The following is a 22,192-nucleotide window of genomic DNA, read 5'->3' on the forward strand; positions in this document are numbered from 1 at the left end:
CAAGCCCTGGGAGGTGAAAGGCACTCATTGGCAAGGGTGGGACCAGCTTGGGGGTTTCTCTGGGGGAAGGTAGGAGTGTCTTTTGGGAGGCTAAACACTTCACTCTTAAATTGCCAAGAAAACTGCCACAATTAGAGGTTTCAGTTTGTATTTCTGCCTCAGTCACATTTATTTTCTATTTAGGTGTATGGGTTTCAAAGGAAAAAGAGAGAGAGAGAATTGGTAAAGATTTGAAATTTTGGTCACGTGTCACCACAGGGGAAGTTAATTCTGATTTTTGTCTGCAATACCCAAGCACAAACTGTAACTCCAGTAATAAAATGCGAGCTTGGAAAAATAAGCACCTGGGGCTGAGGAAAAGTAATGTATTTGTCTCAGGGCAGGGGCTGAATGTGCAGCTAAGTGTTTCGAGGGAGAAACATGTCAATACTCTATCTTTTCACCAACCTTTGATGGATGTGCTAATCTTCGCAGGTCAGCATGGTTCACCCTGGCAATGCACCAAAATAACTTATTTAAGAGGCAGCTGGCTTTTATAAATGGTCTGAGACATCCATTTTTAGGTTTTTGTTCCCTGAAATATATTCTCTTATCAAAACAGTATTCGCTATATGTAGTAAGGGTTCAATGACACCTTTTCTACCACCGAGGAGACTGCAGAGGTGAGCAGGTTTGGGAATCACTGTCCTCAGCTTTCAATTCTGGATGACTTTCAAGTTCTGTCGAGACAAGCAGGTAACCAGAAGGGCGTCAGACACGGATTCTCATTCCTTTAGAGCAGGAGCTGGCAAGCTACCACCCACTGGCCAAACCTGGCCTGTTTTCATCAATAAAGTTTTATTGGCATGCAGCCATGCCCAGGCCTTTACTCACCATCTCTGGCTGTCTTCCTCCTGCAAGGGCAGAACTGAGGAGTCGGGACACAGACCATGCGGCCTGAAAGCCCGAACTACGAACTCCAGCCCTTGACAGCACACACACTCTGATGAGCTCTGTGCTGCTAGGCCAGCAGGTTTGCATCGTTTAGCATCAGGGCTAGAGGACTTGGGGTTGGGGGGGGGACATCTGGGCCCCTGAAAACTTTTGCCTAGTTCACTTGGGTTAAAGAAAAAAGAAAAGAGAAACATAATGACTAGGCAGGATCTCCAAGTAAGAACTTTAATGAACTGGTCACTCTTATTAACATTCAAAACCAATGGGATGGATATGAAATTATCATTTTATATCAAAAGAAAACCTCACTTGCAACAGGACGTGTTCTGCCCACTCCCAGGTGGCTGGCCTTATCACTGCCCCCAGGGGACTTTGGTGAACGTGCTCAGTTGTCAGCATCGAGCCCCCTTTCCCTGAGAAGAGCCATGGGAGAGGGGGAGAAGGTGACCATGAAAGGCAACCAGAGGCAGAGGCAGGCGGGGGCCCCCTGGAAGGGGCTCAGAACTTGAGTGGGATGACAGGCCAGTACTTGGGCTGCTTGCGGTCGCAGTGCTTGTCAAAGCTGAGCTGCATGGCCGTCTCCATAGCCTGGATCTTGGCGGCACTGGCCCCGTACAGGCGCTGCATCTCAGCCTGGCGCCGCTCTCCAGGTCGCTCGGCTGGGGGCAGCGCGGAGCGGCCACGCTTGTCGCAGTACAGGCCGTGGTCAGCATTCACGTAGTCTTTCAGGCGCGCTGCGTCCAGCTGCTGCTGCCGCCCTGGGAAGCAAGCAACATGTTCCGTGAGCCGCGTCGTCTCAGCTGGCCCTCGCTTCTCTTTGCCTTCCGTTTCTAACTGCCAGGGCACCTGGCCCTAACCCACTGGCTGGGAGCTTCTCAGACTCTAAGGCATAACCCACGTGGGGTGATCACTATCTCCTTTAGGAAGCACATCTCTCACTCACTCAGCACCCCAAACTATCCACGTTCAGCAATGGGCCTGAAAAACAGAGGAGAAAAATGCAGCCCCTCGGGTCTCTCTGGGTCCACACGGCTGCCCACAAGCTGCCCCGTGAGGCGTAGCCAGTGGTACTCCCGTGGGTTCAAACACTGGATGGACCTGACCAGCTGGGAAAGGGAACACTCCCTGCCAAGTCCAGGGCTGTAGGTAGCAGTAATTCCCACCACAAATAAGCTGCTGGGGGAAAAAGAATCACGTCTGTGGAAGAGGTATGGGTTTGAGGTCATCTGGGAAAGGGTGAGTGCTAGCAGCTAGAGAACTCGAGGATGAGTGACGATCCCCGCACACCTCCTCAACACAAATCACACCACATGAGGAAAGGTGAACGGGCTTCAAGGCTGGCCAAAGGTAGGACAGGGCCGAGAAAGCATGCTTCTTCAGATGGCAGGAAGGCCTCTGTGCTGCCTGCAGCAGCCCGCCAGCTGCCTTCCTTAGGGATAGACGGGGCTTGTCCCTTCACTCCAGGCAGCTTAAGCTCAACTTCATGACAGTGGGTTAAACGCTCTGATCTCATCTAAATGGATTCTTGTAAAGCAACACATATTTACTCAGGTTATCCTCTCCTCTCTGTTTTTACCATAACAAGTCCTAGTAGCATAACTTTTATTCTTATGTAAACTAGAAACAACATAAAGATGTCAACAAAACCTAAGTCAAATTTTAGCCAACTTCAGAGATTTTTGTAAGTGACTGGCAAGAACAGAGAATGCACACCTTTGTAGCCACTGCTGCTACCAAGAGAAATGCTACTTAGTAAGGACTGAAGATGGCTGTAGGGAATAAAACAATGATATAAATCATTTTGTCCTTGGTAAAAAAAAAAAAAGAAAGAATGAAAGCTCAGTATGGAAGGGAACACAAGAATGAGCACACCAAGTGAATGGCAAGATATTTATGTGCCTATGCTATTTATGTGGCTAGGTACAGACACTCACAAATCTCATTCATTTATAAATCACACCGTGGAGCTGGAGAGGAGTTTTATAAGCTTGGAAATGTTAAAAATGCATGTGGCCATTTCTGTCTTAGCATACCTACAGCTTATTTTTATACAAGGAGGTAGTATGTGGATAATCCAAATGACTGTCAAGCAAAAGAAATACAATATAACTGTTACCTTATCCATACAAAAGATAGAATTGACCCAGTGTAAAAGGCAGAACTAAACCAAAATATTGGCCTGATGTACAAATGAATGGGAGGTCGACAGGCATTTGTGTCTCATTTCTGGTCTTTCTGGCAAATCTGAAACTTCAGGATTTAAGATGTTCAATTCTCATATGGGTATATGGGTGTTTCAATTCTAACCCCACCCCCACCCCCCCCATCATGGCCAGGGACTTCTCTTCTGAAGGCTTGGCATCTCCACCCAAGCCAGGGATACCAGAGTCCCTTTGCTGCCTGTGACAGCCTAGGACACTTTAATAGTCCTCAGGCCCTGAGAAAACAGTTTCACACAGTCCCTCAGAGCCTGTGCATATGGAGGGCAGTAGTCCCCAGACCCTGGGCCTTTCACTCTCAAGCCTGTCCTAAGACTACCATCATTCTCACCAACAGGTTTAGTGACACAACAGATGTTGAACTTCCTGTTGAAATCAGTCTCTGCATTTACAAGTTTAAAAAAACACTGGAACCTTCGCGGTCTTGAGTGTTGCTCTCTGCTGTCAGAAATGTGAATTTAACCTTTTTACTTTTGCATCTTTATTTGTTTTCCTTATAACTTACCATGACTATTATGATGCTTCTTCTGTTGCCCTTCTGACAAAAACTATCTCATGGACATCGTGAGTGCTAAGTCGCTTCAGTCATGGCTAACTCTTTGTGATCCTAGGGACTGTAGCCTGTCAGGCTCCTCTGTCCATGGGGTTCTCCAGGCAAGAATACTGGAGTGGGTTGCCATTTCCTTCTCCAGGCGATCTTCCTGAACCAGGGATTGAACCCACATCTCTTATGTCTCCTGCATTGGGAGGTGGATTCTTTACCACCAGTGTCACCTAGGAAGCCTGCACAGTGGGTAGTTGCCCTCAAACATAGAGCAGAGAGACAGGAAGCAGGTCCCCAGGCACCAGAGGCCTACCTGTGGGAGTACACCCTGGGGAGGGCACTTTGGCCTTTACTCACCCCATCTCCCCAGCCCTGGGGGAGGCTGCAATGCCTGACCCAAAGCAGGTGGTCAGAAATGGTTGTCAACAGAAAGCTCGGGCAAAGGCCATACATTATTCTTTGTAAACAACTGTTCCTTCCAGATGCTGTTGGAGAAAAATGACAACCCAGTGATAGAGAAACAGATGCTCAACTCTCAAAAGGCACTGGGCAGAGCCTCTCCCAGAGGGCCTTTGAATCTCCCTGGGGAGAGGCACTACTGAGTTGTAGTCTGATTTTGTTCCCTTACATTTGAGTTGCTTTACCTTTACTTACATACACACACCCAAGTTCTAACATTAGACTATTAATACAGACTTGAAACCTGGTCAGCTTAAAACCAACCACGTTCAGACTGGCTGGACTGGAGGCTACAGGTGGCGCCTGAAAGTATTTTAGTGCACACTGACCCAGGGATCCAAGCAAACCTCAGGATTCAATACTCATTTGAGGGCATCCACTTATTCTGGGTTCTATTTATTGCTTCCTCCGTCCCAGTGAAGGAAAGGATTGTCAATCACTGGCCATTTTTCTTTCTGTCAAAACAAGGTGAGGGCTCAGCCAACCAGATGGCTGACAAGCAGAGGAGTTGAACATCACACTTCAGACACAACTGGCCCTTGTCACACAGAGGTCAGTCATTTTTCCTGAAAACAGTTGTGGGACTCAGTGTTACTAAGCACTTTTTTTCGTGCAGGGCATTTGCCCAAGGCAACTTGCTTTAAAACAAACTGGAGTATCTTTCTTGAGTCCACCTTTAAAACAGGGTTGTAGCAGGGTAAACAGCCTACAAATTTCCAGCTACCCAAAACCTCAGAAGCTCAGGGACTTTGGGGATGTAACTAAGGATTGAGATGATTTTGGATTAGAGTGGATCCCAAATCCAATGAGAGTATCCTTATGTGAGACAGAACAGGGCACATACAGACACAGGGGAAACCATGGTAAAATAGCAGCAGAGACGGCACCCTTGTTACCAGAAGCCACTGAAAGCCAGGAGCTGCCAGGAGCTGGAGGAGGCAGGCCGTAGAACCTTTGGAGGTGTGGCACTGGTGACACCTTGACTTTGTCCTTCTGGCCTCCAGAACTGTGAGAGAATAAACTCTGTAGTTTTAAATCACACAGTTTCTGTAATCTGTTACAACAGTACTAGGAAACTAATTCCAGAGTTAATTTAACATGCATATAGAGCTAAAACAGGAAAAACAGCATCAGGGAGAAACTCTACTGGACTCCATCTGGGTTCAGGATATATAACCTTGATATTTTCACCTCAATCTACACATTCACGTGATGCTACCAATGTAGACTTAAAGTCTATAAAGGAGAAAACTATCATGGGAGGTGACTTGGACTTCAGAGACCCTGACATAGCAGGAAAACATTTATTCAGTATTCCACAGATAATTAGCCCAAAGGCAGAACATTTTGGAGGACAAAGCACTAAGACAAATGAGTGTTAAAGAATGTGATTTTCCCCCATTTTTCTAGGATTAGCATGTCTGGTTATATTCTCTGCTGTGTTGCCAGGATTAATGACCTCAGCACAACTGAGCGAAAGCACAGACTTGATTTATATCACTAATGCCTTGTTTCTGGCTCGTCAGCAGCACACCCAGAACACAGGTACTTGCCAAGAGCTGAGGCCATTTCTGATGGGTCTTCTTCCCTCCTCAGCCCGCATCCCTGACTCCATGACAAATGTAATCCCGAAGTCCAAGGGCAATCTCCATGTTTACTTTTAGAATAAGAGTCTCATGCTCTACCAACTGAGCTAGCTGGGCAGCTTAGTTTTAGAATGAAAGTGCACTTCCGGCCCTCCCTTCCATTTTTCTATGGCCATTCACACATGTCCTCTCACAGACTGGTCGATGCCCATCTGAACATCTGGACTAGATGAGACACACATGGTGGAATTGTACTCCATCAGCTTGCTCCTATACTTGAACCTCACTGGTGAAACCAGGATGGCTCACTAAACACCGGGCTGTAGACTTCGCTATATCCTCCAGGTTTTCCAGGGACAGTGGGCTGGGGGTTCCAGCAGACTGACTGAAGGCTCACTAGGAAGCCTAGAGTCTACACCTTCCTGCTCGGGGTAGTGGGTGAGGAGTGGGTGTAGGTACCCAAGAGTGGAGCAGATGCGCCCATCACATGTACACGAACCACATCTGGGCCCTTCGGTAAGAACAGCACTTGGAGTGCTGCACAGGTGTGCACTTACCCCTTTCTTTCCCTCTCATTGCACACGGATCCAGTACCTCAAAACTGAGTGCACACTCCGTTTCTCCACAGTCACCTGGTGGAACTCCTCTGGCAGCTGAGTTTCTCCACAATCACCTGGTGGAACTCCTCTGACAGCTGAGCCCACTGGCTCTTCCCCTCATTTGCAAAGCTACCCATGACCCGCACCCCAGAGAGCTCTTCTACTATCCTTTTAAACTTGATTTTTGTCCTCTCTTCCCACACCGGTTTATGCTCTTTGAGACAATGTCCCTGTTTGCACCTGACATCTACCCCCAAAATATCGGACTGGTTCTCGGTGAGACAACAGTGGTGTTTGTTTTGGGGGGCTTCCTTCTCTAAGTATTAGGATGAGGACATCACAGTCTCAGCTCATGGTTATTTATGACTAAAAATGATGCCTTTATTAACCTAACAGTTATTTTTCCTAAGAAATACCTGACAACACAGTCAACCTTTTAAAACTTCACAACCATCTAATTTTCCCTAAGTAATATTACCAGTGAAGTTTTAAATAACAGAAATATCCATTAAGGAAATGTGATATATAACCATCAAAAGCATGCCTGTTACCCCTGCACAATAGGAGTTATTTATCCTAGTTAATTTTTAAAAAAAATTTTTATCATGGAAATATGTGAAATTAGAGATTCTCTGGAAAAACAGTAATCACAAATAAGAACACGCTGTCCATGCTAAAGGATTTTATCCTAAGAAAACATTAAATAAGACTCAGATGACACTAAACTGTAAAATGTGTAAGTTCTTGTGGAGGTGAGTAATCCAGAAAAAGCTAAATCTTTCAAATTTATCTACGTTTTCCCTTGCTAGTAATATCTGATACAATCTATGTTCTCTAAATGATTCATGTGCAGGGCTGGGTTTGCCCTGATTGAATAAATAGCTTCTAGTGGCTCAAGAGCAAAACAACGTCAACCAAGTATTCACATGACGCAGGTCCCTCATTTCTTTATTCAAACATCTCCCAGCTGTGTGTCTAACTGAACCTCCGTGAGCATTTCTAGCAGAGGTAATGGATTGGAAAGCACTGTGGGCATTCCAATTACTTACATCTGAGTGCCATCATTCATGACTGCTCTGAGGATCACATATTGATCCTGTATACCACTGAAAGAGCTGGTGGAAAACCTAGCGCTGGTGAAGCCATGCCCATTATTTTTGGAGGGGCAGCATCAGGCCCCGGCAGCTCCTTCTCAGAGAGACCATGTCTTTCGTGAGAAGATTCAATTCTGACACCAAAGCCTGTTCTCACCCTCGCCAGACAACTCTCATGCCTCCCGGGGACCTGACAATGCTTCCAGGGCAGATGCTCTTGTCTTCTACACTCATTCATAAACTTCTAACTCCTCACTTGGGTATAGATGATATTTCAGGTTTATTTTAAATTAGCAGGTCATTCAAAATGGCCTTTTAGATGGCTGGGTTTTGCTCCCATCCTTAATTACAACTTCTATCACAAAAGTAGCACTCTTTCTGGCAGGAAAAGCATGTTCTTCTGCCTTGGATAAGGACAAGAGAAATAAGCACTGGCTTCCTCATATTTTCTTTTTCAAAAGCCTGTAACAGCATTCCAAACACAAGTGGACATGCTCCAGTGACAACCCTCCCTCATCTGTTTATATACTTTTAAATTAGACTAATGGTTATTTCCAATGTATTTTGAAAAAAGTTAAAATTTATTTCTGAAGATCATGGAAAGACATGTATTCTGTGTGTAGTAGAAAGTAGTTTTAAAAAGACTTGTTTGGATGTACTTTCTGATATGCAAAAAGAAGTCAACAGTTTAATCAAAAGAAGGGAAGTAAACCAACTGAATGAATAGTTTAGTGAGAACCACAGGCAGACACTAAAAGCCATGAGGCTTTACACACAGCCCACTGCTCAGTTCCTTGCACTCAGGGGGCATCAGTAAATGCCCACCCATCATTAGGAAAATACAGATCAATCAAGATGTAAATGAAAATCACACATCCCCAGGTTTCTATGCCCCTGTTTACTAGAAAATTCTAAGTAAAATATATATGATTAGAATGCAATAAAAACAATATTGAGACTGCCTACTGGTTGTAATGGGCTTCCCTGGTGGTTCAGACGGTAAAGTATCAGCATACAATGCAGGAGACCTGGGTTGGATCCCTGGGTTGGGAAGATCCCCCTGGAGGAGGGCATGGCAACCCACTCCAGGATCCTTGCCTGGAGAATCCCCATGGACAGAGGAGCCTTGGAGGCTACAGTCCATGGGGTCGCAGAGAGTAGGACACAACTGAGCAACAAAGCACACACACTGGTTGTCATAGGGAGAAAAGCATTTGTATGTCTGTTAGAGACACTTAAAATGTAAATGGGTTGGTGAATCTTAATAGTAAGCAAAGTACAAAGAGCAACTTTAGTTTTTGGTGGCAAGTTAGTAAGGAATTAAAAAAAGAAAATTCCTACTTTCCAACTGAAGATATAAGACCATTATCACAATTCTCTAACCCTAGGGACAGACAGCCACAGTGAAGGACCAAACAAGAGAGGGTAAGTACCAGGCATTTTGTTACTCTGTTTAGGTTCTCACTGGTCTCCATTCTGAAGGGAGCTTGAGATTTAAGATTTGGTGGCTTTGCAGCACCAGGGCAGTCTCTCAGTTGTGTACCAGTGAGCTGGCAACAGTACTTTAGGAACCTAATGGTCTCAGGGACAAAATCTACTTCCTAAGCTTGTGCTAGATGAAAAAGCACAGGGATTGGACAGACTTTGGTTTGAATCCTAATGGCAAATTACTAGTTGGTATCATAGAACAAGTCCAGAAACCTCCTGAGGTTTCACATGTGAGAAAAGTCCAGTTTCCTCATGTGTGAAATGGGCTTAAAGCCCTGAGGGACTGTTGTGTAGGTTAGGGAATGCACACATACACACACGCATGCAAATACTCCATCCAGTGTGCTGCCTAAAATTTAGTAAGTGATAGAGGTACTATTAGGATAAGTTTTGTTTTAGAATTTAAAAAGGGCTTCCCCAGTGGCTCAGTGGTCCAGAATCTGCCTGCTGACCCAGAAGACACCGCAGATGCAGGTTTGATCCCTGGGTGGGGAAGATCTCCTGGAGAAGAGAATGGCAACCCACTCCAGTATTCTTGCCTGCAGAATCCCATGGACAGAGAAGCCTGGCAGGCTACAGTCCATGGGCTTGCAGAGTCGGACATGACAGAGCCAGCCACTAAACAACCACCACCACTACCACAAGAATTTTTTAAAAGAAAGTCCTATATTGAAACAACTCTGGAAAACTAATGTAAATGAGGTACCACATCACGAGAGCTTTTCCAGACTTAGGATTGGGTTTGAATATTACCTGGACCCAAGCAAGGGGTTAGAAGTTCGCACATGAGGGCAGGAAGACAGGCCTGAGGTGGGGCGGGCTGTACTTACGGCGCTCCTCCCGGTGCCGCTCGGTCTGCGCGAAGTACTGGCGCAGCTCATCCGTGATCACCATGTTGCTCAGGTCGCACACTATGCCGCCGTCGTCGGACTCGCTCTCGTTGTCCTCTGCGAACTGGGCTGGCTTTTCTGTGCTGCGTCGTCGTGGTCCCGGCTTGCCGGGACGTGAACGCCCGCAGCAGGCGTCCCCAGAGGCTGAGGGAGGCTTGGAGCTTCTGCTACCCTTGGCGGCAGCACTCTGGGCGAGGCCAGTGGCTGGGTACCACGGGGAAGTGAGGATTGATTCCACCGCCTTCTGATAGGCACTCTGGTGGCAGTACATCCACGCCATGGCTTGATGGTAATGCTGCCAGTACCTTGCATAGACTGGATGAGAGGACCAAGACTTGGGATCTTCTGCGGGTGCCGGCTACGAAAAACGGAGACTGCAGGCTAGACACCACACGGGTTCAGCCTCAAGAGAAACCTTCAAACAGTCAATCAGCTAACCTTTTTACTGTGTATCTACTGAATACCTCCTCCTCATTAGGATGCCTGGGGGCCAAAGAGGATATAAGACAGGTCCACACCCATGAGTGCACACTTGTTCTGAAGTACTTGTTGCACACAAGGTTGGCACTGAACAATTAGTCTGAGGTGACAGCCCATGATAAACTAGGGACAGAAGCTAATAATAATCATTTTTAGATGACACGCAGGGAGCAATGAGGAGCCACTGCCTATCATCCTGGACCTTTCAATCTGCTGTAATGAACTGACTGATTCCAAGTTAGAAATGCCTGCCAAGAAGCACGGGGGTTACTGAGGATGATGTTCTCTGGTCCCTCCCTCTCTGGCCCCTAAACACCTGTGGGCCCTCAGTGCCTGGGACTGAAGCTGACTAGCCATGCACCCCATGGTGTTTTACTTATAGCTTTCTGATGTATCCCTTTGGTCTATTCCATCATGCAATTAGACACTAAGACTTCTAAAAGTGAAAATGTACCTTTTTCCCTCTCATGAGTTAAAAAGAAAAATCTTACCTTTGCCTCCATCTCTGACTGTGAACGTCCAAACTGAGCCCCGAAACTAGAAAAGAACAAGTCCAGGGCAGACATCTGGTCAGTCCAGTGGTGTGAGATTTGTGGCTATTTCCCCAATATCTACCTCTTGTGATTTATTGATATGGCAGGAAACACCTCAAGGTAAAGTTTAATTTGCAGCTGCACCTTTTACAACCTATTTAAAAGACTTAAAATTTCCCCCTCCTATTCAAGGAAGGGTTCAGAGATGCTCAAAGCGCCAGCATACACCAGAATGTACCTAAGAAAAAAGTTAAACAAAAGCAATAGCCTGTAACGCATGAGAATTTAAGCATCTATGAGACGAAACCCCTAACACAACGTGATGCTGAGCAAACAGGTACTTGGGTTTTGAAACTCTGGAAATCAGATACTGAAGGAGTCCTATTTCTCCTAATTCACTTAATCATAGAGTAGAACTTGAAAATCTTCAAGCCTTAAGAAGTAAACTCGATTTATTCTGTAATCTCCATCAGATGTTTTGCTATGGTTAATGTGGAAAACTGGTAAGTTAAATCAACCATATCTTTTAAGATTTAGCCTAAACAGAATGATTCACGTTTTTTAAATATAATAAGGTTTCAAATAGAGTATTTCCAAGAGGGCTGACATGGTCTTCTGTAAATTTATCTTAAACACAGCCCACACTTCTTGTTACCTGTTCTAAATTCACACACACATAGTAAATGTAAACTGGGGGAAAGTGAACAAATGCAGTGAAAATACAAGTGTAAACTAATGTTCACATTAGTTTGAAACTATAAAGGCTTAAAACATGAGCAAGTATCTGAAAGTGTGGCTAACTGCTATATGCTTTATAGGCTACTGAAGAAATATATATGAAAACAATCAATACAATTAAGGAGCTAACCACCTATAGAAGTAAAATGAACACAAGAGAAATTATAGTAGAAATCAGTGTATATTAATACTTGAGTGCTAAAGGGTAAGGTGTAGCCTTTAAGTGGCTAATTCACTCCCCTCGGGTTTTCTATCTCCACCACTGAAATCTGAACAGTTTTCTGAGTGCCTGAACCACATAATGACATTACAGTGAACTCCATGTGATTCTTAATAAAATTTGTTTCAGAGATTAACAATTAGCATAGGAATTAAATTAGAAAAGCCTAGGAGACATCTGTGCATCTTGGGGAAATTAAGAGTTTTGAATCCAGACTTCTATACCTTAGAAAATACATACTCAGAACCAGATCAATGTAAATATTAATTATTTCAAACTGGGAGATCTGACATCTTCCAATATGTAATAAATATTACTGTGATTGAACACTACTGCAGATCCTGGACAACCCTGTTTTTATTTATAATTAGGAAAGTCCAGTCTGGCTTTAGAAGCAGTAGTACCAATATTCTGCAAATACACAAGATGGCTTATGAGAGGCTCCCCTCTGCAGAGCAAGAAGTCAGGCATGTGTGACAGAGTAGACAACTGTTTAAGAGGTTCGAGTGTAATTCATCATGTTTGCCGGGCAGTTCAAATGTCAATGGCTGTGATCAAAAAGGGATGGGAGTGCTAATTTGAGAAGTGGTTACTTACGTATGCATTTGACTCAACAAATAATTTGACAGAAGGACTGCCATGTCCCACTACCTCAGAAATCACAAAAGGCACTCTGAGCACTTTCTAAGAAAGCAGCTAGGACAAGGGGCGGGGATGAAGAAAGCCAGTTCCTGCACTTGGATCAGAAGTCACTCAGATTCAGCCGTGGGTACCGACTATCTATAAAGCGTATTAATTCATCTGCCGAGAGGCTGGCCTCTTTTAAGACCCAGGCCATGAAGGAAAGATGAATTTACATCCATCAGGGAATACAGGCAACTTTGTCGATTTTACGGATTATGCTTTCCTCATTGTCTGGCCACTGGGACACTTATAGTCAAATCTGCTGCCATCTTCCAGCATGTTTAGAGTCCTCAGGCTCTATGTTCAATATGCTGCTCATTCTGTCCTTGGCTTTATTATTTTCCCTTCTCATATTCCAAAACCTATGTGTCATATCCTTTTACATTTTAAGTATCTTTAAGGTTCCTAAAATCCTATAGATACTCAATTAAAAAGAGTATTGATTACATGCGGAATCTAAAAAAATAATAATACAAATTAACTTATATACAAAACGGAAAGAGACCCACACAAGCTTATGGTTATCAAAGGGGAAATGAGGGGAGGGATAAATTACAAGTTTGGGATTAACATATACACATTACTATATATAAAACAGATAACCAACATGGACTTACTGTATAGCACAGGGAACTCTACCCAATATTTTGTAATAGCCTATAAAGGAAATGAATCTGAAAAAGAATATATGACTGAGTCACTGCTGAATACCTGAAAGTAACACAACATTGTAAATCAACTATACTTCAATAAAAATAATAAATAAAAAAGTTTTCTTTAGGTTGAAAAAATAGTCCCTGAGAATGAATGACAAATTAATCAATTCTCTCTCTCAAATCAAATACGATAAAGTATGGAAAAACATGTCTAAAGAAAGAATAGCTTGCAGAGACCTTTATAACTATTGTTAGCTGGCTATTTCCAGTATTACTCTTGATATTTTATACCAGCAAATTTTTTTCTCTAAAGGACCAAATACTCTGGGCCTGTAGGCCATATATCCTGCTACACAGCCTTACCCCCACTTTTTTTTAATTAAAAAGACCACCCTGTAACAATGTAAACAGCATTCTTAGTCATGGACCATCACTTGCCCACCTCTGCCTAATGTTAATCCATTATGATGCTGTAGAGACCCTGCCTTCAGTATGCTGAGCATCGCACCTGTTCCTCGCTTTGCACTTAGAAATCAGTGGAAGAACTGAGATTCTCACACAGCTCAGAAGCTATCAGGCTCAGAATAAGACCAGTGCAAAACAGAAAACTGATTATGACCAATAGCAATCATGGTGACCAGTTCCTAATACTGGGGACAAAAGAACCCTGTCTGTAACTAAATAAGCAAATCAGACTATTTCTTAAAGAGCTAAATAGACCTTAAAGACTTAATTAAGAACAAAACAAAACAAAATTCTAACTCCTGGAAAACAGGATCAATCAACAGGGCTTAGAAAGTATATGCAGTGCCCCGATTTCTGATGGAGATCCTACAAGTTGCCGGGCCTAGCAGGAACCCAACAAGGGATAGGAAGCAGGAAAGAATTTTGAGTGTCTATTCTCTGGAAGAAGGAACCCATATCCTTCCCAGCTGACCGCATCTGTCGACACCCAAAGGAAGGTGAGAACCTCCTTGAGTAACGGGCCCTGTTAACTTTTTAAAACTGGGTACTCCTTCTACGCAGAGAGCTTAAGGACCTAATAAAACTGCTGGGGCTTCTGAAAAGCCAACATTAAAAGAATTCTTGATACTACCACAGCACTTTCACACATTACTACCATCTCAAAGAAAAGAAAGCTTATGGGAACAGCAGACGGTAGATGCCCTTTCAGTGGTCTTTAATTCCATCTTTCCCCACCTTCCCAGGAGCGTCTTGTACTTTTATGGCGCCTGGCTTCGTGGATTGCGTGGCAACTCTTCTCCTAGTGGGAGGTGGAGTTGAAAGAAAAGAGAGGGTCGATGTCAGGGGAGGCTGGGACCCACAGCCCTACCAACTGGGCAGCCCTCCCCAGGGAGGACAATGGCACAATAGTCACTGCCCAGCTGAGCCCAGGCGAGCACAGAGACCCAATTCATTGTCTGTCCTCAGCCAACAGAGGAAGGAAAAAAACAGCATTGAGGTCATTCACGAAACACTGCCGAGGCCCACAGGCGAAAGACAGTGCCTCTGAGTCTTGAATGATACATTTTCCCATATAGCCCTTCTTAAAAAATGCACTCATTCTTCAATGACTCTGCTTATCCTGAGAGATACATTTAAAAATGCCTAACTATACAGGACCAGCAACAGACAAGAGCTTTTTGGTTTTCAATGAATAAATCGTGACTATTTCCATTGAGTCCTTGAAAATTTCCACCAAGTGGTTGCAAATTTCCACCGATAAGCAATGTGGCTTTGTTAAGAGATAGTCACACTGTATACAATCTTTTTAACTGCCTATTTAGATTCTTATAAATATAGGGTCTAGGACACATCATAGCAACCAGATAGATGAAACGCAATTTGCCTTTGAAATGATAATGGATATTCTCTAACTGGATTTTCCTCTCTATCCTGCTTTCCCACTAGGATTCTGACGATTAAATACAAGAAGACTCCTCTACTTTGTGAGTTTTGCAAAGAAACACATTCAGTGTTGGTCATTAAATAAGTTATGCGAGTTTCCTCATAAGGCTCTCACTAATTTGGTTCTCGAGGCAACCATAGAATTTGGGGGATCTAATTAGGCCTTCAGTTTATATTGTTTCAAGGTTGAAAAAACCGGGTCTGCTGAAGACTGCTCAAAATGAATGACTGCATGGTAGAGGAATCTGAAATACAGACACTGAGTCACATGCAGTTGTACGGAATCTCTGGATTAAGAGATAGTAACCCTACAAAGATGTCTCCCAATAACAAACATGCTGGTAGCAACTTCCTCAACTAATATAAATGAGAAAAGGAGGTTTTTTGGGAGCACAGCTTCTTGTTGTCACCCCTAGCTACAATCTGAGGCTGGCAAATTCATCTGGCTTGCTGCCCTCAGAGGCTCCCTCCTGCGGCTTGGCATGGTCGCGGCTCAGTGATTTGGACATCAGAGATGGCTCAAGTCTCAACAGCCTTTTCCCACCCTCAGCAGGCCAAGCTCCATTTCTGCCAGGAACAGGCCTCCTACAAGCCCACGAACTGGGGTTCAGAAGGCCTGCCCCTCTCTGCCTCTAACAGTTCAAACTGATGGGTGAAGGAGCCCCAAACCTGAGTTTAATTTCCTCTTCATTCCCTCCATCCCAAACCCCAGTTTACTCTTCTGGTTGTTGCAGAAAGAAGCAATATCACAAAGAAGGCACAGGTGGGGAAGCAGAAAGGCTGAAAGGACAGTTAACAATTCTTCTGTTTCATACAAATCATATTGCACCCACTGAATGGCACTGTTTCATTTGTCAGCAAGGGTGAGGGATTTGTGAATGTATTTATTCCCAAGTTCACCAATCCCCATGTCACTAACTCACCAATTCCCTGTGTGAAATATGAGGACGCCCCCAAACAAAATTAACTCCTGACTCATGAACAAAACAGGCAATGGGAAATTAACCAAAAAAGCTCTAACCATGACTAGTTATTTGGAACCAGTCACTTGGAAATAGTTACTTAGAATGAAGTTCCAAGAGCTCTGCATCTATTTTGTGAATTTTCCAACCTCTACGCTATGCTTATTTGTTCAATTTTTCTTCCTATCCTTCTCATCTCACCCTATCCTTGACTGTTGCACCCTAAAAAACAAAATAATCCTTTGCCATCTATAAAACACTTTTAGAATGAAAATTCTCTCTGGAGCTTTAGTTTATATACTTGCCCAGCACAGCAATGAATAATCAGAGATCTGTGAACTTAACTGTGAACTTGCCTTCAGTTATGCCAATCCAGAGTTACTAGCTAACAGTCTGAAAATACACGATTTCTGTTCACAATGCCATCCCAAAGGGACTGTTCCTATAAACTGTATTAGTATTAACTGTATTTGTAAAGGTTACACCCACCCCACAATTCATGGGAACTCTGAAAGTAATGCCAGAAATGTGATTTGTGTTATTAATCTTCAGTCTAGACTTTCAAGTAATGTTCTGACTTAAGGTGAAAAACAGCTGAATACAGAACCTATCCTGTGAAACAACTTTAAAAATCATTCCTGAAAAAACAAGATTGTTCAGAACCATCTGGTCTATACTAAGGAACTCTCAAGATTTCAGAGCTAAAACGTACTTTGTTGGCCACTGGTTTGACTTCACTTAATTACTGAGGAAGAAAAGAGGGAAAAGACCTTCTCCACCTCCACAGGTAAGGAGCAGAGAAGACTGTAGGCGCCAAATATTCTCCAGATAACTTCCATCAAAACCTCTGATCTCCCATAGAGTTCAACATGCAAGGGAAAAGAGAAAATCCCAATTTTTGAGTAGACGGGCCAATATCCTAGACATCCTTCTAAGAACGAGGCTGACCTGGGCTATCTTCTGTTCCAATAGGGGGCTGGGTGGGCAAAGCGAGTTCACCTTTCAGACCTAGCTTAAAGTGTTACCTGGCACATCAGAATCGCATGGGGGGCTTTCATAAAAATAACCGATACCTGGGCCCCACTTCGAGAGATTTTAACTTAACTGGTCTGGGATGGAGGCCCGGGCATTTTAAAGCCATCCAGTGATTTCTGATGCACGGCAGAGCTGAGAGGCTCTGGAACCCGTTCCCTCTCACTGATTTAGGGGGGGGTCTCATGGGCCTCTGGCCCACCTTTTGCCGCAGGGTGGTGATAAATACGACAATGTGATAGCCAAACTCTAAGCTCTCCTGGCCTTAGAGGAAGTCAGGCTCAGGGGCCTCCTTCACTTCCTTCACTCCCCAAATGAAACCCAACCGTCCCGGAGGGGACGCGTCACCTCGAGGGCTCGTAGCTTGCAAATCCTGCGCGGTGGGCGAGCTGGGACCTATTTCCGTTAGGAATGCGGCTGAGGCTAGTGGGAGGCCGTTGCCGGACTGACTACAAGAAAGTTTCCGGCGAGGATCACGTGCTGCGACGCGCCGGAACTCCCGCCCTCCCCTCGGTGACGTCACATCAGCGCCACGTTCCGCACCACGCAAGGGGCGTGGCGCGGAATGGGGCTCCTCCTCTTGAGGCGGAGCGTGGGGACCGCCGTTAGAGTGACCGGATCGCGGCACTCGGGTGGGATCGGGCAGTGGGCGGGGTATGCTTGTCTCTGCGCGGGTCCCGTGTCCAGAACAGTTTCTTGGCATTTAACTCTTTGCTCTTCTCTTTTTTGTTTTTATTTATTTTATTTATTTATATTAGTTGGAGGCTAATTACTTTACAATATTGTAGTGGCTTTTGCCATACATTGACGTGAATCAGCTATGGGTGTACGTGTGTTCCGCATCCTGAACCTCCCTCCCACCTCCCTCCCCATCCCTCTGGGTCTTCTCAGTGCACCAGCCCTGTGCACTTGTCTCATGCATCCAACCTGGACTGGCGATCTGTTTCACAATTGATAACAAACATGTTTCAATGCTATTCTCTCAGATCATCCCACCCTCGCCTTCTCCCACAGAGTCCAAAAGTCTGTTCTATGCATCTGTGTCTTTTTTTCTGTCTTGCACATAGGGTTATCGTTAACGTTCTCACCTTCGTTCCGTTGTGTTTAGTTAACCTTTCCTTTTTTTTTTTTTTTAAATGGAGCGTGGTTGTGGCCCAGGAGGAAACACCCCGACTTTGAAATAGTCATCCAGAGATGCATCTGAGTCCGATTCTAGCCTCCCTAAGCCTTGGGTTCTTGCCGCGAAAAAGTGACTAATACCAGTGCACAGTGCCTGGTGTATGATAGCAGACAAAAATTAGTGCCTATTAATTAGCATTTTTATCATCACAATAATTAGCAATATCTCTGCTGTTAGGGGTCGCAAAGGATCAATAATAAACAAGCACAAATCACTGGAAATCTAAGTCGCATACCTTCCTGGGGTAATTTGGCAAAATGAAGCAAGAGCAGAGAGGGGGCATATTTTTGTACTAGAATGTTCACTTCTGAGAATTTATCCTAAAGAAAAACACACATAAACCAGATGCTCATTGCAGAATTATTTCAAAAACTGGAAATTGGAAACAAATACCTAATAAGAGTAGATGGCTAGTTCTATTAGGCTTTATCAACGGTGTGAACGTTATTACCATGTTATTCTTATACTCTAGAAGAATCAAATACTGTGGAATAAAAGTAACAAATCTGTATGGATGCCCACTATGGTAGGGTATAATTCCATATCTGCACAGTCCATTGCAGCCATTTGCCCTGTGTGGCTGTTGAGAGCCTGAGATGTAGTCTGTATTGAGGTGGGCTTTAAGGGTAAATCAGACAGTGGTTATTGCAGAATTCGTTTGAGAAAAAGAATGGAAGCTATCTCCCTTTGAAATAGTGACAACATGTTAGGGAAGGACCATTTAGGTTAAATAAGATTAAATTAAATTTAATTTCACCTTTAATATTTTTACTTTATTAATGTGGCTACTAGAACATTCAGCATGCTATATGGGGCATGCATATTGCATATTACATATTACATATGTCTATGGGACAGTGTCAATCCATTTACTGGATATATAGTGGTAAACAAGACAGTTTTTTTTTACCTCAAATAGTGAACATTCTGCTGAGCAGAGCACAGTCAATAAATAACATCATTGTACACAATGGTAAGTTCTATGCAGAAAATAGAGCTGGGTAAGGACCAGAAAGTGTGTTTATATTGAGGGTGGTTTTTGAAGGACTGATGCTGAAGCTGAAACTCCAATACTTTGGCCACCTCATGCGAAGAGTTGGCTCATTGGAAAAGACCCTGATGCTGGGAGGGATTGGGGGCAGGAGAAGGGGACGACAGAGGATGAGATGGCTGGATGGCATCACCGACTCAATGGACATGAGTTTGAGTAAACTCCGGGAGTTGGTGATGGACAGGGAGGCCTGGCGTGCTGCGATTCATGGGGTCGCAAAGAGTCGGATGCGACTGAACTGAACTGAACTGATTTTAGACAAGATTTGTCCTTCAGAAGGAGGATGTGGGAGGAGTTAAGATATCTAAGGATAGAAGGATGAGGGGAGAGTAGGGATGTGGTGTCTTCTGGGAAAAGCCAGGTATGGATAGAATCTGATAAATCAATTGGGTCCTGGTGCAATCTCTACCAGAGGGAAGAAACCACATCAGGGGAGGAAGGAAAGAGAGAAGGGTAAGGTACCAGGGAGAAAGAGCTCAGGGGGCCCACATAGGAAAAGCACAACAAAGCAGACCTGGAGTGGATGTGTTTCAGGTCATGTAGTTACTGGAGTTCTGACTTATATACAATAGTACTGTGAATATGTGTATATACACACTCATATATAGTCTCTCTGTCTGGATGTAAGGTGTTCAGAATTGTAAGGGAGACAGGCCAGGGACTCAAATTCCACCTATCTTATAGGTTCAGACTCCTTGGTTTGCTACCTTGGCACACGTGGTCCAAGATGGTACACCATTGCACATTTCTTCTAGCCAGTGGGAAGGGAGAAAGGTGAAGCCACTTCCATCTAAGGCAGGGGTCCCAACCTCCTTGATCTAATGACTGATGACCTGAGGTGGAACTGATGCAATAATAATATAAATAAAGTGCACCATAAATGTAATGTGTTTGAATCATCCCCAAACCATCCCCACCCCGCCCAGGTGCATGGCAAAAATGTCCTCCACGAAACCAGTCCCTGGTACTGAAAATGTTGGGGACCACTGGTAAGGTATGGTTTCCTCACCTCAACATAATTCACATTTGAGGCTGGATAATTCTGTATTCTGGGAGTTCTCTTGTATGTCGTACCTTGATTAACAGCATCACTGGCTTCTACCCATTAGATGCCAGTACACACCTCCCCCCACCCCGCCAGTTTTGACAGTCAGAAAATGTCCCCAGACGTGCCAAATGTCCCCTGGGGGCAAAGTGACAACCTCTTCCCAGTTGAGAATCACTGCTTTAACTACTACTGTTTCCTACACTTCTACTCCAATCCCACTAATGGCCAGAACGTCATCACTCAGCCATCCTAAGGGTAAAGGAGTCTTGGAACTGTCTGCTGGCCAGGTAGCCAGCTAAAAGTGAGATCAAGAAGGTGAGAAGATAGCTTGAGTCTCCCCCACACTGGTTGCTACAGGGAGTGCAAATTCCACAGCTGACTGAGGAGGTGGCCCTGTTTTTATCATCTTCCAGGCAGAGTTTTCATTATAATAATAATGAAATTGTCACTCACATGCATGAAAATATCCATGGTGAGGACAAAAAAGCATTTAAAAAGTAACAATCCCTTTTGGAAAGATGGTCATTGTTACTCCAGACATCTAACCTTGCAGAGAAACTGGCTTCTGAAGGTTGGATTTTTAAAAACTGGTCTTTTGGCGCCATCTGGTGGAAATAAATCCTACCATGCATCATGCTTGTGCCAGATATTTTTTGTCTTTTGGCGCCATCTGGTGGAAACAAATCCTACCATTCCTCACCCTCTTGCCTGATATTTTTACCTGTCTTTTGGCGCCGTCTGGTGGAAATAAATCCTACCATTCCTCACCCTCTTGCCTGATATTTTCTTTCATTAATCTCTGGCCTAAAACTCAAATTATAAATAAGCCTTAACTGGATTTTAGCAAAGCTTTAACGGGTTCTTTAAGAGGAGGGACTCATCAAAGCAGGGTTTCTGACCCTTGGCGCAATTGACCTCTGAGGCTCCTGGGCACTGTAGGATTTTTAGCAGCATTCTTGGCCTCTATTCATTGCATGCCAGTAGCACCATTTGTCACAACCAAAGGTTGCCAAATTTCCCACGCCCATGACGGGGAGGTTCAGATTTGCCCCACCAGTTGAGAACCATTCCTTGAAAGAGAGCCACTGACTTCCACGGTCCTTAAAGCCCGATGTCACGGCAGGCTCCTGTCAGTGAATCCTGGGAGGGATGGAAGTAGTTCAGAATAATCCTGGGCTGTGACACCCAGCTCCAGAGCCCCCCTCAGGGATGCACAAATAGGGAACATCCCGCCAGGTATGGGAAGTCAAAGCTAACCTTGTGGGCCTCTTTGGATCCCTCAGGCACCCCTCTGTCACCTGAGTATTGTGCAGAAACTGGCTGGGAGCCAGTTCCCTTGCCTGGAAACATTCTCGAGTTCATTCCTCAAAGCCCGACCCCACCCCTCTTCCCCTTAGTTGTGATGACCAAAAATATCTGCAGACACTGCCAAATATCCCTGAGAGGGGGGCGCAAAATCACCGCCAGTTAAGAACCACTGGGGTAGAGAAAAGAGCTGAACTTGGATGTGGCCTAATAGCAGTCTTCATGGACCCCACAGACATCTCAGGAGCAAGAACAACCCTTCTGAATGGTCCGAAGTAGGGCCAAGATGGCCAGGCCTATATTTGCCTACACAGAGCAGTCAGTAGACTTGAGCCCCTGGAAATGTGCATGGCAATGGATGAGGTGGCTCTCGGCTACTGGGACAAGTCCTTTATCAAAGGGAGATTTGGGCCATGCAGTGCTCGCGACACATGTGATTCTACAGTTGTACATTTACTTCTCAGCATCTTTCATTTAATGGGACAACACCCGAGAGCTGGGGCCTGGCCTCATTTGGTTCTGTGTCATTACAGCCTATCATACTACATGGGAATGAATACTGGTTACGTGCAAGGGAAAAATG

General features: G+C 44.5%; 1 protein-coding gene across 2 annotated transcripts; it reads right to left on the bottom strand.

The window, feature by feature from the left end:
* Positions 1-1,144: 1,144 nt before the first annotated feature.
* On the bottom strand, positions 1,145-17,521 carry GEMIN8 (gem nuclear organelle associated protein 8). Of its 2 annotated transcripts, none has more exons than XM_043459418.1 (4): positions 17,374-17,521; positions 10,784-10,829; positions 9,753-10,170; positions 1,145-1,691 (listed from the first exon to the last, which is right to left on the bottom strand). In XM_043459418.1, the coding sequence occupies exons 2-4, from the start codon at positions 10,793-10,795 to the stop codon at positions 1,432-1,434; spliced, it is 690 nt and encodes a 229-aa protein (XP_043315353.1). In that variant the 5' UTR covers positions 10,796-10,829; positions 17,374-17,521; the 3' UTR covers positions 1,145-1,431. The 2 variants fall into 2 exon arrangements, with proteins under 2 accessions (XP_043315353.1, XP_043315354.1); XM_043459419.1 differs by having other exon boundaries at positions 9,753-10,215; positions 17,374-17,506.
* Positions 17,522-22,192: the final 4,671 nt, after the last annotated feature.

The sequence above is a fragment of the Cervus canadensis genome, chromosome X, assembly GCF_019320065.1.
Source record: "Cervus canadensis isolate Bull #8, Minnesota chromosome X, ASM1932006v1, whole genome shotgun sequence".
Taxonomy (NCBI): Eukaryota; Metazoa; Chordata; class Mammalia; order Artiodactyla; family Cervidae; genus Cervus; species Cervus canadensis.